This window comes from Suricata suricatta, chromosome 10 (genome assembly GCF_006229205.1).
Source record: "Suricata suricatta isolate VVHF042 chromosome 10, meerkat_22Aug2017_6uvM2_HiC, whole genome shotgun sequence".
NCBI lineage: Eukaryota > Metazoa > Chordata > Mammalia > Carnivora > Herpestidae > Suricata > Suricata suricatta.
In genome coordinates this window covers 37,352,216-37,369,779 of record NC_043709.1, presented here as the reverse complement: position 1 = coordinate 37,369,779, position 17,564 = coordinate 37,352,216, and the positions used below count along the sequence as shown (strand labels likewise).

The 17,564-nt window shown below is 37.8% G+C and overlaps 1 protein-coding gene and 1 pseudogene across 3 annotated transcripts in view; one reads left to right on the top strand and one right to left on the bottom strand.

Moving 5' to 3' along the window:
* Positions 1-6,204: 6,204 nt before the first annotated feature.
* On the top strand, positions 6,205-7,433 carry LOC115304504 (annotated as a pseudogene).
* Positions 7,434-11,230: 3,797 nt separating this feature from the next.
* Positions 11,231-17,564, bottom strand: part of PPP1R12A (protein phosphatase 1 regulatory subunit 12A) — a 152,001-nt gene continuing 145,667 nt past the window's right edge. For all 3 annotated transcript variants that reach the window (XM_029953210.1, XM_029953211.1, XM_029953212.1), the window contains 2 exons: positions 16,008-16,058; positions 11,231-13,454 (listed from right to left, as the gene is read on the bottom strand). In XM_029953210.1, coding sequence (XP_029809070.1) covers positions 13,368-13,454; positions 16,008-16,058 — 138 coding nt within the window. In that variant the 3' untranslated portion in view covers positions 11,231-13,367. The remainder of the gene's footprint in view (positions 13,455-16,007; positions 16,059-17,564) is intronic.

Here is a 17,564-nt window from a genome sequence, read left to right as displayed (position 1 = left end):
TTTTTAATTCAAGTATAGTTGACGTATAACAGTATTTCCAAGAATACAGCATAATTATTCAACATTTGTATGCTCTGATGAAATGATCACCACAGTAAGTTTACTTACCATTCATCATCATACAGTCATAATTTCTTTTTTCATATGATGAGAACTCTTAGGATTTACTTTCTTGGCAACTTTCAAGTATGTACTATGATATTATTGACTATAATCACCATGCTGTGCATTACCCCCTCCTGACTTGCTTAATTTATAATTGGAAGTTTGTATTCTTTACCCTCTTCACCCATTTTGCCCATTTTTTCAGTTTATTTAAAAAACTTTTTTCTTTTTAAAAAGTTTTCTAAATTTATAGTTTATTGTCAACTTGGTTTCCATATAACACCCAGTGCTCTTCCCCACAAGTGCCCCTCTCTATGACCATCATTCCCCTGCCCTTTCCCCCATTCCTCTTCAGCCCTCAGTTTGTGCTCAGCATTCAAAAGTCTCTAATGATTGCCTCACTCCCTCTCTCCAACTCGTTTCCCCCCCTTTCCCATTCCCATGGTCTCCTATTAGGTTTCTCCCTTTAGACCTATGAGTGACAACATATGGTATCTGTCCTTCTCTGTCTGACTTATTTCGCTTAGCATGACTCCCTCTAGGTCCATCCATTTTGCTACAAATGGTCAGATTTCGTTTTTTCTCATGCCATGTAGTATTCCATTGTGTGATCAAGTATTCTTCTTGATCAATTCATCAGTTGATAGACATTTACACTCTTTCCATGATTTGACTATTGTTGAAAGTGCTGCTATGAACATTGGGGTACATGTGCTCCTATGCATCAGCACTTCTGTATCCCTTGGGTAGATCCCCAGCAGTGCTATTGCTGGGTCATAGTAGAGTTCTATGGATAGTTTTTTGAGGAACCTCCACACTGTTTTCCAGAGCAGCTGTACTAGTTTACATTCCCACCAACAGTGTAGGAGGGTGCCCATTTCTCCACATTCTCACCAGCATCTATAGTCTCTTGATTTGCTCATTTAGCCACTCTGACCGGCGTGAGGTGGTATCTCAGTGTGGTTTTGATGTATATTTCCCTGATGATGAGTGACGCTGAGCATCGTTTCATGTATCTGTTGGCCATCTGGATGTCCTCTTTGGAGAAGTGTCTGTTCATGTCTTCTGCCCATTTCTTCACTGGATTATTCTTTTTTTGGGTGTGGAGTTTGGTGAATTCCTTGTAGATTCTGGATACTAGCCCTTTATCTGATATGCCATTTGCGACTATCTTTTCCCATTCTGTCAGTTTCCTACTAGTTTCCTTGATTGTTTCCTTTGCAGTGCAGAAGGTTTTGATCTTGATGAGGTCCCAATAGTTCATTTTTATTCTTGATTCCCTTGCCTTTGGGGATGTGTTGAGTAGGAAATTGCTGTGGTTGAGGTTAAGGAGGCTGTTTCCTGCTTTCTCCTCTAGGGTTTTGATGGTTTCCTGTCTCACATTCAGGTCCTTCATTCATTTTGAGTATATTTTTGTGTATGGTGTAAGAAAATGGTCTAGTTTCATTCTTCTGTATGTTCCAACATCCCCTCTGGCAAACACAGTTCTATTCTCTGTATCTTGAGTTTTGTCTGTTAATTTATTCTGTTTTTTACATTCCACATGTAAGTGGTATTTGTATTTTTCTGTCTGACTTATTTCACGGAGCAGAATTCCACCAAGGTCCATCAGCGTTGTTGCAAATGGCAAGATTTTGCTTTTTCATGGCTGAGCAGTATTCCACGTGTGTGTGTGTGTGTGTGTGTGTGTGTGTGTGTGTGTGAGTGCACTCACGCACGTGTGCATGCACGTATACACCACATATTCTTTAGACACTTATTCATCAATGAAAACTTATTTCCATATCTCAGCTGTTATAAATAATGCTGAGATAAACACAGGGTTGCATATATCTTTTTTAGTGTTTTTGTTTTCTTTGGATAAACATCTGGAATTGCTGGATCATATGGTAGGTATGTTTATGTTTTTGAGGAAACTTCATACTGTTTTCCATTCCTACCAACAGTGCATGAAGGCCTTCTTTGCTCCACATCCTTGCTAATACTTCTTTCTTTTTTTATACTATCCATTTTAATAGGTGTGAGGTGGCATCTCATTGTGATTTTGATTTGTATTTCCTTGATGATTAGTGATGTGGAGCATCTTTTCATGCATCTGTTGGCCATCTGTATGTTTTCTGTAGAAAAATGTCTATTTCATGGTGCCTGGCTGACTCAGGCAGTAGAGCATGCAACTTTTGATCTCAGGGTTGTGAGTACAAGACCCACATTGGGTGTAGAGCTTGCTTAAAAAATGTTTATTCAGATGTTCTGCTCATTTTTTAACTGGAGTTTGGAGATATTTTTGTTGTTGAGTTATAGATAAGTGTTATATATTTTGGGTAAGTTATTTGCAAATATTTTCTCCTATTCAGTACATTGCCTTTTAATTTTGCTGGTTTCCTTTGCTGTGCAGAAGCTTTTTAGTTTGATACAATCCCATTGTTTTATTTTGTCTTTTGTTGCTTTTGCTTTTGGAGGTCAGATCGAAAAAAAATCATTGCTGAGACTGATGTGAAGAAGCTTATTGTCTATGTTTTCTTCTTCTTTTAAAAAAAATTTAAAAAGGTTTATTTAGAGAGAGAGACAGAGAGAAGGAGAGGGAAGGAGGGAGGGAGGGAGAATGTGATGGGAAGGGGCAGAAAGACAGAATCCCAAGTAGGCTCTGCACTGTCAGCACAAAGCTTGATGAGGGCCAAGAGCTCACAAACTCTAAGATCATGACCTGTGCACAAACTAAGAGTCGCTACTTGCCGCCTAACCAACTGGCAACACCCAGGCACCCTGCCTGTGTCCTGGGAGTTTTACAGTTTCAGGTCTTGCATTCAACTCTGTAGCACATTTTTTAAAACTTCTTTTAATTTTTTAAATGTTTATTTTTTAGAGAGAGAGAGGGGGACAGAGTGCGAGTGGGGGAGGGGCAGAGAGAGAGGGAGACACAGAATCCAAAGCAGGCTCCAGGCTGAGCTGTTGGCACAGAGCCTGATACGGGGCTCGAACCCACAAACCGTGAGATCATGATCTGAGTTGAAGTCGGACGCTTAACTGAATGAACCATCCAGGCGTATCCATCTTTAAACTCTTTAACACATTTTGAGTTATTATTGGTAGTTGGTGTAAGATAGTGTCCTAACTTCATTTTTTTGCATGTGGCTGCTCAGTTTTCCCACATAATTTATTGAAGAGACTGCTCTTTTCTGTATTGGATATTCTTGCCTTTTTCATAAATTAATTGACCATATGTGTGTGGGCTTATTTCTGGGGTTCCTTTTTTTAAGTTTATTTATTTATTTTGAGAGAGACAGAGTGTGAATGTGGGGTGGGCAGGAAAAAGGGGGGGAGAGGGAGAGGGAGAAGAAGAGGGAGAGAGTGAGAGAGAATCCCAAGCAGGTGCTGTGCTGCCAGTGCAGAACCCACCATGGGGTTAGATCTCATGATCTGAGCCAAAACCAAGAGTCAAACACTTAATTGACTAAACCAACTGAACCACCAAGGTGCCCTTATTTCTGGGACTGCTATTCTGTTCTGTTCATCTAGGTGTTTGGTTTTATGCCAGTACCATACTGTTTTGATTACTAAAGCTTTGTAATATAGTTTGAAATCAGAGAGTGTGATGCCTCCAGCTTTGTTTTTCTTTCTCAACATTGCTTTTAGCTAATGGAACCACAAAAGACCCCAATTAGCCCCCTATCTGAAGGGCTCATTTGTCTAGTGACAAGTCTCAAAGGTTGGGGTGCCTGCTGTGGGGGCATGAACCCTCACTCCTCAGGGAGAAGCTCAGGCTTTTTGATATCCAGATTTTGGGTCACTGCACTGGGTGTGGGCTTTTTGGAGAGACCAAGTCTTTGCCTTTCCTATCAGTCTCAATATGGCCCTTTAATCTTTTGTTGTGGAAAAGCTGCTGTTCTGCTCCTTTTCATGCCTTTTCTGGGGGGCATTGTTCTGTATGTTGCTCTAGATTTGCTATGTCTGTGGGAGGAAGCAAATTCAAGACCTTCCTACATCTTCATCTTGGACTGCCCTCTCCCATTTGACTCTTCCTATAGCTTCTGTATCTCTGCTGAATTTCCTTGTCTATCTATTCAAATTCCCTACATTTTCCACTGTAGCCTACCATATTAATTGTAATTAATTTAGATTTCCTGATAGTTCTAATATCCATGCCATATCTAAGTCTGGCTTTGCTGATTGCTTTGTCTCTTGATGGGTTTCAAAGAGCTGTTGCTTGGTGCACATAATGTATTGAACAGTAGATACTGAGACAAATAGTAAATAGTATTTATTACTGGAAATGACATCCACTCTTTTGCTAGGCCTGTAGAGGGTTGAGTCAGTATTGCTGGAATTGAGGTTTGTTTTTTGCTGCTGCTATGTTTACTTTCCATGTCCCATGGTTTTTTTTTTTTTTTAATATTTGTTTATTTTTGAGGGGGCAAGAGAGGGTGGAGGGGGAAAAAGAGGGAGATAGAGAGTCTGAAGCAGGCTCTGTGCTGGGAGCAGAGAGCCCAATGCAGGGCTTGAACTCATGAACTATTTTTAAATTTTGTTTTAACATTTATTTATTTTTGAGAAAGAGAGTGCAGGTAGGGGAGGGGCAGAAAGAGGAGACACAGAATCTGAAGCAGGCTCCAGGCTCCGAGCTGTCAGCACAGAGCCTGATGTAGGGCTTGAACCCACAAACCATGTGATCACGACCTGAGCAAAGTTGGACGAGAACCCATGAACTGAGATCATAACTGAACGAAGTCGGACGTTTAACTGACTGAGCCCCCCAGGTGCTCCAGGCAGGGGTTTCGTTGCTGCCTGCCCAGCTTCTCAGTGTATACCTACCATGCAGGACAGTGTCTGGTATGGAAGTGCTAACAAGAAGGTGTGGAGTGACCAAGTCTGCGGGAATCAGGATGTTTATATTTAATAGCTTACGAAACTTAAAACTAGAAGCCAGCTGAAATTTCTTCTTCCACAAAATATCACAATTTAATTATTTTATATTCTTTCCTTTTTAAAATAGTCAGCAAACACCCACTATGTGCAAGGCACTATGCTAAGTGCTGAGAACAAAAATGAAAAAGACCCTGTTCTTTCAAGGAGCTCAGTAGAGTAAAAAAAAAACAAAAACAAAAAAAAAACAGCTTAAAATTTTTTTTACCCGGAAAACCGAGGTATGTACATGATGTGGTACACAGAAAATAGTGAAATTTAGCTACCTGCCATCTGGTTTTTCTACTGCTGGCTGCAGTAAAGCAGGTACGTGACACAAGAGGTGCAGTCTACACATGGAGCAAGGAGGAGAGGCAGGACTGTGAATTTCAGACAAAAGAACAGGGAAGATTATAAAGTTCTTATGCAGAATACCATTATGTAACAAGGGTAGTATGATCTGAAGGCTGGTGAGTAACCCAGATGACCTGAGGATATTTTATGAGAAGCATCATGTAACCTTTAAAAGCATCAAAAACTAGTCATAATCCTGACATTCCAACAGCTATAAATTTTAGCGAAAACAAGACATACCAAGTAGCAATTACCACCAGTTAAGTATTAAAACATTTACTAGCCCATAATTACGACCTGCCTCTTCTCTATGGGAAATGCATTTTGTCACATTTATAAATTCTCTGTCACTTTCCCCATCTCTCCTCTGGTCACAGCAACTGGGGCTCATAAATGGATAGAGTCACACCACCAGTCAGGGTCCCTGGAAGCTCATGGCATGGTTACACAGGTGTACCTTTTTCTTCTTTGCAGTGGTTGAAGGAAAGTCCTCTGAAATCCACCTCATATTTATCTTTCTCTCTTCCCAATCCTAGGGTAAAAAATGAGGTATTTATGGTAACTGGGTAAATTATTCCAAAACTTTGTTTTAATGTATTTTAAAAAGAAACAAACTTGTATAATAAACACTATAAGCTTCTTTGGAAATATAGTGACATTATCAAATGGTCTTAGCAAGGCGGCTGGCGGCGGGCGGTGGGCTGCGCGTTGCCTGCGGGGCTGGGTCCCGGGTCCCCGGTCCCCGCCCCGCCAAGCCCCGCCCCTCCGCCTGCTAGGGCTTCCGGGGGCCCAACCTCGGAACCGCTGTCCCCGGGCCGGCCTGGGGCCGCCGGCCCGGAGCCACCCGATGGGGGATGGTGAAGCTGGAAAAGGGCTCCGCCAGCCCTCCTCCAGGACGAACCCCCCGCAGGAAGACATGGAGAACGCCGTCACAGCGAGCCAGAGCTCTCACGCGTCCTTGCGCGGCGTTCACTCCACCAACCCTGCACGCCTCATGGCCAGGATTGAGCCCTATGAAGGAGGGGAGAAGAAAGGCATATCCGATGTCCGGAGGACTTTCTGTTTGTCACCTTTGACCTCTTATTTGTAACATTACTGTGGATAATAGAGTTAAATGTGAATGGAGGCATTGAGAACACCTTAGAGAAGGAGGTGGTGCGCTCTGACTACTACTCCTCTTATTTTGATATATTTCTCTTGGCAGTTTTTCGATTTAAAGTGTTAATCCTTGCCTATGCCGTATGCAGACTCCGCCACTGGTGGGCCCTAGCGTTGACGACAGCAGTGACCAGTGCCTTTTCACTTGCAAAAGTGATCCTCTCAAAGCTTTTCCCTCAAGGGGCTTTCGGCTACGTGCCGCCCATCATTTCGTTCCTCCTTGCCTGGATTGAGACGTGGTTCCTGGATTTCAAAGTGTTACCTCAAGAGGCAGAAGAGGAAGACAGACTCCTGATAGTTCAGGATGCTTCAGAGAGGGCGGCACTCATACCTGGAGGTCTTTCTGATGGTCAGTTTTATTCTCCTCCTGAATCTGAAGCAGGATCTGAAGAAGAAGCTGAAGAAAAGCAGGACACTGAAAAACCACTTTTGGAACTATGAGTACTACTTTTGTTGTATGTGAAAACTCCCATCATTGAAAGTCACTGGAGGAAGTAAAGGACCAGAGCTGGGGTCTTCCTGTTGCGGCTTGAAACGCTGTCCCCCCATTGCTGCCTCCAGCGAACGGCTAATAAAGAACTTATTTATTGTAATACCTCATAGACATTACCAGACCCACGTAAGTTTAGGAGCTGGCCTGTGGCCGGCGACATAATGTGATGATCCGTGCCGTGTTCAGTGAGACCGAGTCTGATCTGTTCATGAGTAGTTGGAGCCGAGTCTTGTGGTGTATTCTCGATCAAAAGACTTCTTAATATATTGGAATAACACTTTTTTAGGGAGGAAAGTACCTTTTTATTTGATTCACAGGTTGGAATTGTGTTGTCTCATGTCTCAGATTTCTTTTGTATTTCTTTTTGTAACATCCTACATTTCCCCTGTGTTTTTTAACTCACGCTTATGCGCTCTTTGTACAATTTTAAAAGGTAATAAAATCCAACGTATCAAAACGAAAAACAAAATGGTCTTAGCAAATATAAATTACATTCCAAAGTAAATTAGTACTTCATAATTGCAATTTTGAGCATCCACTGAACTCTATGCATTCAAGGCACTTTATACAAATATGTCACTTACCTGAAAATATTGAGCCCAAATGGTTTAGTTGGATTAACGTCAATCATAAAATGGTGAAGCTGAGATTTACATCTAGATCTGACTGAATCCAAAGCTCTTTCCTCAGTGTTTAAAAATATAGAATTAATAAGTAACAAGTGAAAGAATCATGCTGCTGTCATGCTACCATATTAGGCTTATATTATTTTGAGTATCTTCTTTTGGGGTGAGGTTATATCTATTGAGTTAACATAAATACAGTCTTTACCTGTTATATATTAACAGTCCACATTTCCATTGGGAGAGAAAAATTTGCAGTTAAAACCATAACACTATCAATGTTCACTTCTTACTTGGAAATAAAAAGGTTCTTGGAAATTAAGTTCTGATCAATTAAAAATGTCTATTAAATTTTTTTTTTTGCTTTTTTTTTAAATTAATTTTTGAGAGACAGAGAGCGCGAGCAGGGGAAGGTCAGAGAGAGAGGGAAACATAGAATCTGAAGCAGGCTCCAGGCTCTGAGCTAGCTGTCAGCACAGAGCCCGACATGGGGCTCGAACCCACGAACCATGAGATCATGACCTGAGCTGGATACTTATCCGACTGAGCCACCCAGGCGCCCTTATTTATTTTTGAAAGGCAGAGACATAGCATGAGCAGAGGAAGGGCAGAAAGGGGGAGACACAGAATCCGACGCAGGTTCCAGGCTCTGAGCTGTCAGCACAGAGCTTGATGTGGTGTTTGAACCCTCAAACCACAAGATCATGACCTGAGCCGAAATCAGATGCTTAACTGACCGGGCCACCCAAGTGCCCCTAAAAATGTCTATTTTTTAAGAATGCAGACGTTCTTTTGCATGTGGGTATATGAAAATATTTTAAAAACTTTATGATGGACTACTGGACACAATTTGCATCAGGAAATCAGTTAGCTGCTTAAGCATGAAATCATTTATCTAAAAAAAAAAAAACCAAATCCCACTATAAGACAAAATGGCTTAGTAATAACTAGTTCTAAGGAAAGACAGAGAAATTTAGCAAATGTGGGAGTGAGGATGTAGAATTGGATTAAGAATGTGAAAAAAAAAAAAACCAAGAAACACTATCCCTGAAGTATTTTAAGCCAAGACATATAAAACAGACTCACAGGTAACTTCTGCAATTTCATGCAAATAAATCATCCAACTGACTGATGTCATAGATAAAGTCCTGGTTAAGAGTTGGGAAAGACAATGACAACCACAACAAAGTTTGGTTGAGTTCGGCTTTGTATTAGGCTTGGAATGCTAAATCAGTGAATTGTCTGTACACCTCAGGTTCTCACCATGAAGATGGAGATGGACTTTATTTACTCAGCCTGTTTTATGGGTTAAATGAGGTATCCTATTGATACAGATTTGTATCGAATCAGACCTGTAAGAACTATAGAATGTGAGGAAGGGGAAAGAAGGTGAATTTCTTCTCTTTTACCTTCAGTCTCCCAGAAATAAAGGACAAGCCTTACTAGCTATGTATTATTCTGGACAAAATCTACTAATAGTGATAATGTCTTAAACTCTCCCTCCTTTTCATTAGCCTTTTATTATTTTTTAAAATTTATATATTGAGAGAGAGAGAGAGAAACACAAACGTGTGTGTGGAGGAGAGGCAGAGAGAATCCCAGATAAGGTCTGTACTGTCAGCACAGAGCCCGACTAGGGGCTCGAACTCATGAACTGGGAGATCAAGACCTGAGCTGAAACTAAAAGTTGGAAGTTTGACTGACTGAGCCACCCAGGCAACCTTTTCATTTACCTTTTAAAATGAAAACCTAGTTAATTTTTGTGACCTATATAATATTTATTGGAATTCAAGCAGTGGCAAGTTATGACAGCCTTGCTCAGAAAAGCTCACTTATAACAAACTTTAAACAACTTGTAATAAGGGTTCCTGGGGGGGCTCAGGTGGTTGTCTGTCTGACTCTTGGTTTTGGCTCAGGTCCTCTCAAGGTCCATGAGTTCAAGTCCCATGTTGGGCTCTGTGCCACAATACAGAGCCTGCTTGGGATTCTCTTTCCCTCTCTCTCCCCCTCCTCAGTCTCTTCTAAAGAACAAAAGGAAAACAAAACAAATCTTGTAATAAATGTCAAATTACAATAATAAGAGAATTGTTACATTATAGCATCTTAAACTTCTGATTCTTCAATGTTTCCATTTTTATTTTTTTTGAAAGAGAAAGAGAGGGCGCAAGTGAACAAGGAGCAGAAAGAGGTAAGCGGGGCTTGAGCTCACCCATCGTGGGCCTCGAACTCACCAATTGTGAGATCATGACCTGAACCGAAGTCAGATGCTTTACAGACTGAGCCACCCAGGAGCCCTAAATTTACAACTTGGTAATCTGGTTATTTTGTAGGCAAAGAACAGAAATATGACACTCTGTGTCACTTATCTCAGAGAGCGAGCAATCTGTTGTTTACAAAGCACTTAACTCCAGAGAACCTTTCCAAAATGAGAGTCAAGAAATGTATTTAGAAAAAACAATTTCATTCTATACTCCATCCTTTTTGGACAGCAGTTCATATGTACAGCACAGAGAGATCACATGCACACAGTCTAACACATGGACATCACAGAAAACACTGCTCAGTCAGACTTCACGTTTGCAGCCAAAGGTCTTCAAGGGGTAGTTAAGAGTGGTCAGCAGAGTCTGCCCAGTATCCGGCTTCTCATGCTGAGATGAAGGACAAACTACAAGGCTATTACGCCCTATGGGAGACACATGGTCCTGGTCTGAAGAGAACTGGGCAGGGGATGATTTTCTTCCTACAACATGTCATGACATGGAGAGTCAAGACTCTTTCAGATTGGCCAGAAAAGACTAAATGATAATAAACTTCTAGGCAAAAGAGCAAAGGAGTCGAATGGATTGGTGAATACCTACTTTTTGTATGAATCCTCTCTGACAGTCCTATAGCTGCTTGTTATTTGGCTCTGAAGTATTTGCATGTGTAATTCTTTTATGTGGGACAAACAACAGTAATGTTCTTAGTTCTGTGAGCATGCAAAGGGGAAAAAACGTACTGGAAACAGAAAAAACAGAATTCAATTCTTGTATTAATGTAAACAAAGGCTTGCCACAAATCCTCTGCCAAAGTTCCCCAAACTAAAAATGTCTTTTTTATGTAGTGATAGATGTGTAAGTAGATGAGGGGCTGAACTTGGGACAAACCGAGGTTGAAAAATGATCTATTATTTTAAATTTGAATGGAATATTATCTTTATATGTATTCCCAACCTTATGTTTGCAGCTAAAAAAAGCACAGGTTTAATTTAGAAACCGCAAAATGTTTATGTAAATGAAATCTCATGCTACAAAGCTACTATCTTCAGATTCTGTTATTATTTTTTACCCAGTTATTATCAGAAAAAAACTAGTTCTCAGATTCTGCATACAGACAGCTTTATGTAAAATATATAAACATTTGTCCAAATTGGTACACAGATTGCATAAATATGGCAATTAAGATTGCATTTACAGATGTGCATGTACAATGTTGTGCAAATTATCACAATATTACAATTCCGAAAATTATTCAAATTGGAATCCAAATAAAGCAATTAGTGAAAAAATACCCATGCAGAATTTAAATATCTCAGAACAAGATTTAAGTGTCTTCAGTAAAAGGTCACACATTTAAAATAGTTTTATTCATTTTATTTGTATATGTCAAAATACATTTTTATTTCCAAAATAGTGGGTTTTGCAACTAGTTTCATGCAGAAACAAGGTCTGCTCAATACTACCAATAAAATCAATATCGCACAGTAGCTGTTCAGTTTTAGATACAAAGAATAAATAACCTAAATACAAAACACTAAAATATTAGACACATGTATTTAATCATTCTTCACAGGCGTCCAAACTTCACAAATATAATCCGTAGCGTGCCTAACTGCTGTGCCCCAGAACGTGTTGCAGTCACTCAAACTGATCAATTATCTGTATATTTTACGTCCACATAAGACCACGGAAATTCTCTATATTCAGACCCACCATTCATACAGTTCAAATATAACCAAAAATAATACCCCATAACTCTCCTTGTACCTTTAAAAGTCAAGAATCCTGAGCTTGGTAGTAAGAGCACAACCTTGTATCTTCACAAAACCAATCGAGAGAGAGAGGACTTAAAATCCTGCTTACCAAAACACCCTTTCCTAGCCCCAAATAATCTAAAATAGGCAGTAGAACACAATGACCTTTTAAAATGAAGGGGTACAAATTCACATTTAATATAGTATACAATACAATCAATAATACAATTAGCTACTATAAGCTTTACAATGTACAATTTATTCAAATGGCTGAACTGTTCAGTGGTTAAGGAGACAGTTATGTGCCAGAAAGATGTGGTATTTTTTTGCATGGTTTGATGAAAATATAAAAGCTATTTGTCCAAATAAAAGCCATCTTCACTATGTACTTGGTTTTGCTTTTTTTCTTTTTCTTTTTTTTTTTTTTATAAAGGCCACTGAAATGTATAAAATGGTCTGAACATGATGGTGGTATCAAAGTCAATGCCTCTTCACATGGCAATAACAGTGCATTTAACATTAACTCACGGTTAAGTCTGCAAATGATTTCATAGCATTACTTTGGCTAGCACAACAGTTTTAGACAGCACTCAGATAAATATAGGTAATGTGAAATGTGAAGCAATTATCTTATGCAACTTTAATTGTGGTTGAATACTATCAAATGAAAACTGAAAATAAAAGTAAAAGCACTTTACAGTAGAAAACTTTTGTAAAGATAGGGCCTCACATAATGTGTCACGTTTAAAGTCTTTATATCACATTGTTAGCAAATTTTGTTTTTAACACTATTATGGAGTAGCCTACTTTGCATTAACAGACATTTGAAGTAAGAAAATAGTCAAGCATGCCATGTGGTGGTCTAAAAATCAAAACAATACACTTATTTATATATACAGCATCACTCAGTACCTGCTAAAATGAATGTGAAGATTACAGAATCTAACATCTTATACTACAATAATAAAAAACAAAAACAAAAAAGTGACCAACGAAGGCAGAAAACAGGACTTAAAAGAATCTAATCTCAATGTACTTTAAAGCATTCATATAAGAAATAAATGCATATTGCACAAACTGAAAGCAAATGTTCCACCAAGCAACTCGGGTCCAGGTGGAAGACAACACAGCATAAGCCTACTACAGGACAACGGGATCAGAAGGACAGGTGTTCTTTTCTGTAAATGAGAAAGCCGTGAAAACATAGATGAGGCTGCCACATGAAGAGTTAGAAGGAAAAAATACAAACCCAAACTTAGATGTAAAGAAAAAAAATATCGAAAAACTGGAAACTGTGGCACGTCAAAAAATGTTGAATAACTGTCTTCTGTGAGAGCTGAAAGTTTTTGTTGACACAAAAGTATTTATGTACAACTAAGGCTTACTGGTTAAATATCTCTGAGGCATATCTGGCCTTGAACACTTTCCTTATATGCTGGAGCTGTAAACAAGTTTTCTCAGTCATTAAAAAAAATCTTCTCAGCAGCTGCATTAACATGAAACAATGGTCTTGATACAAGAAGAAAAAAAAAAAAAAAACAAAACAACCCCAAAAAACCAGAAAATCAAACAAAATTCCTAGATAAGAGGGCATTTGGCAGGATATCCGAAAATGAGTCTCCCTGGATTCTCCCCAGGGTTCCAGTGACTGTCAATTACAGTCCACTGGGTTGCTGATATGTGCAATTCCATTACTTGCTGCTTTTTTTCTTTTTCTTTTTATTTATTTGGAAAGTTTGCTTATAACTCTGATCAAGGCCCCATTTTCATCCTTTAGCCTCTGGTTGTCTGCTTTTAAGTCTGGTAACATCTATGGGAGGAACAAGAAAAGAAAAAGTTTTATTTCAACAGGAAAATAAAATGTTACCCTTAGTATTTTTATATTTTCACCACAAGACACATGAACAAGCTTTGTCAGTTATATAAATTTCTAGTGGCTAAAACGTATAGGAAAGAAAAAACTTGATTCGTGAAGCTAATTAGTTTAATAATGATGGAATGAAAAGTTTATTCTCCCAAAGTTATCATTTGGAATGTACTAAATCACTTGATACTATGACTCACAAGCACAGCGTATTAGAGCAGCCAAGAAGATGAAGCCTGTTTTTGTTAGGGTAGGCTCTCAAAGGGAGTTCCTCTAAGACTTCTTATCAGCACCTAAACCAAAGCCTTTTACTTTACTTACGTGGGACCTTAAACCATAGTGCTTACTATTATTCCACAGGAAAACCAGCCTATTTACAGAAGTTTTGAGGGAGTTAGACTTGTCCTAAATTATTAGAATTCCTTGAAGGATTCGCCTGTAGTACTACGCGCTTAAGCATGTACTACAATGTCTGATCCAAGATAGGTGCTCATTAAACAATAACAATTATTCCTATTACTAGACCAGTATAAACTAATTTATAAGCCAAAATAATCAGTCTACATTTATGAAAATATCTAAACATTGAAAAAATAACCAGTATTTGGAGTGAACAGAAAAACACACACTCAGGTCCTCAATACAAATCTATTATCTGTTTTATAGACAAACTGAAGGAGGGGGTGGAAATATTATCAGTAAACTGGATTTTCTACTAAGAATGATTTAAATTCCATGTGCTCTGCCAGATTTGCTAGGAAGGAGAACAGCTTCTCTTTTGGACAATAACACATACTTTCCAAGACACTGAAAACAGTGTTCCACTACCTTTCCTCAGCTTTCAAATTAGATAAAAGTAAAACTTCTACTTGGCAAAATCACCTTAAGCAAATCTTTCATGAAGAGTTTAAATTTATGTGGAATGAACAATTGTTGTTTTCAGAATGTATGGTTACAAAATACAGTAATCTGACGTTTATGTATCAGGATACCACTGTAATAAAGGGTTAAGTGAATATTACCCTGAAATGGTCCTGAGTGAAAATGACATTATTTTGAAAAGCAGGTAAAGCATGTTTAATCTTCACCTTCAACATGGTAATTATGCATAAAATACATGTTATACTGTTTAATGTACCATTTTCTTTCTAGTGAAGAATTTTAAACGGTCATATTTTTAATCCATAAAAGATCTGTTTTTTAAAAAAAATTTTGTAATGTTTTTAAAGATCTGAAGAGCCAAAAATGTGCACAAGCTTTGCAAAAGTGCAGACAAATCTTTAAATGCCTAAATCGTTCTCTAAATTTACTGGAGTTTTCAGTCAGAATAAACAATTAGTGACACTTTCTAACACTCTGAGAAGCCATGCATAATTAACAGTTATATGATAAGCTACAGACACAATGGTATTAATTTGTAAAAGTGAGCTCAAGACACGCTTACTAATACAAAAACACCTGCCTGGCTCTACCAAGAAGAGATGATGAAACTACAAGTTATAGGTTCACAGACTGCAGTTGCCTACAGAACCCTGAGCGCTTGGCTACCACTCTTGTCAAGGCCCTATTCTCAGTCAGCAGTCGCTCATTTAACTCTCTCAGAGTTTGAATTTGCTTTATTTGGTGCAGGTTCTGCAGAATTAGAACATAAAGAAATAGAAAATAAAAAATAAGAAAATGGAAAAGAGGACAATAAAAATACAAAGAATTACAGATAAATGAATAGAAGAAGAAAAAATTAAGAGTCTGAAAAGGATATTCCATGAGATTTGCAATGGTAAATAGTGTAGCCTTAAAGTTCCACATCAAACAAAATACATAAACAAACGAAATCCAAAAAACTTGTCTCCAAAGCCATTCAGTAATGATATTCTAATAAAGAATCATTTTCAGCAATACAATCATTAAATCTTGACAATCTAATTCTATGGGCACATTTTTGTATGTATCAGTTCATTCATTAATTCATAATGTGATAAAGATATTTTATGCAAGACAATATAATAAAAGTAATTAATTAACTGTTCTATTTTTGTTCCCTCTGCAAGAAGTGTTCCTTCTAACACTCAAAACAAATCATTAATTCTACAGGTAATTCAGAGTTCCATAAAATATAGCTCTGCTGGCCCACTACTGTAAAGTCCTTTATTTTCAAAGGAAAACATTTTTGTATCCATCCCTCCTCCACCATTTACTCTCCAAGAAACAAAGTATGTGAAATGTTAAGAATAAATAATAAATCCCAAATCTTATAGTCATTATTGTCTAATTTCTTCTATAACTGACCATCAAAACTTCCATAACAATTGATTAAAACATTTGAATTATAAATGTTCTCCTAGCTCACCTAAAACCTGGATTTAGGAATAGAGAAATATGGTAATTCATAAATTACATAATCAGTGTTGAGAACAATTAACATAAACATAATATGTATAACAGTTCTGTACAGTTCGTAAATAGCACTGTCTCTCATAAGTAATAGCATGGTTTACTTACTTTGAGCTCTTCTTCCATTTCAGATATTCTTCTTTCTAGAGCTCTTCGTTCCTAGATCAATTTAAGGTACCAATATTAATCACATAATAATTATATTCTTAAGTCTCTTCTAAACTGTGAAATAGTGGCACTTTAGAGTCAAAAATCAAATCAGGAGCAGTGTGGAAAAAGATGTGATGCCAGTGATGTGTAAAGAGCTTTCCAAATTTTGAAATAAATAAATATGAGGATATTATTTGTATTAATTTCAATAAGCTCCCTGTAAAGCTTTGACTTTCTGGTAAGATGCTACATAACATGTTCAAAGTCTTTTTTTTAGTTCATTTAAACTTAGGAATAGAATAAACCAATACTCAAGACTGAGGATTACATAGAAAAGGGAAAAAAAAAACCACACAGAGATGCAATTATTCTACAGTGACAGAAGCAGAAATGCAAGAAGCAAACATGCCTAAAATATGTGTACTTTAAGCTTTCAAAAGGATCTAAGAGAAGTTCATCTCCTCCACCTGCAATGTCTACTAGCCATTATTTATCCAGTCGGCTTTACAGTTCTGTCCTGAGGTTGACAGTGTGCAGCACTGATGCCGTGACTAATGAAGCAGCTGCAGCATGTATTTTCAAGTTCCTCCTTCCAAAGAGTGACAGGCAAAGGCAACATACAACACGTTACTGCAGTGTACTGTTTGATTCTGCCTTACATAATAAGCATTCTAGGGTGTTACGCAAAAAGCAAGCAGCAGTAATTAATGTGCTGTAAAACTTTGGTTAGGTCATACCGCCCAGAAGATACTGACTCTTGCCGGTCACCTTTCAGATACAAACCATTTAAATTGAGTTTAATCACTATGAATTTCCAAGACATTCTTTCCCAGATTAATAATTAATGTTGATACTTAGTAAAGCAGTACATTTACTATAAATGTTAATGTTTTAGGTTTATATAATGTAAAAAAATAGATGAGATCCTACTCATAGTACAATGTTATTCTATTATTAACTTGTTTAAACACCATTACATGGACAAAAATGTTACTTTCTGTGAATAACATCCTCCTTGTTAATAATACAGCCATGACTAATTCATAAAAACCATGGCACTTCCCAAAATACTTGAATATGTAGTGTCATAAGGATCCTCATAACTTGGTGAAATTATCATAAAGAGCCTATTTCCTTCTGCTCCATCATCCTTAATTTTATTAGGTACCTTCAATTTTAACTACTTTCTGGTAAAGGAAGACAAGAACACTATATCTGTCTTATCACCAAATTGGCAATTATAAAGTTGTAGGCAATTTCTTCTGTTTGGCAAACTTATTAACATTGAAAAATATGGTTATGAGAAAAGGTACATAAATTGCTTAGCCTTGTGCCTGCCTGGTACACTGAATAAATGCTAGCAGTTATTATTAATACTATGATTACTAATGTCTATTAAAATGAAAGTAGATTAGCCACTCTGTCATTTATCTGCATTTGATGATAGGCAGGCAAAAGAGTCAGGTGAGAATGTCAGAGTATGAATGTATGTATCATGTATGTACAAGATTAGAT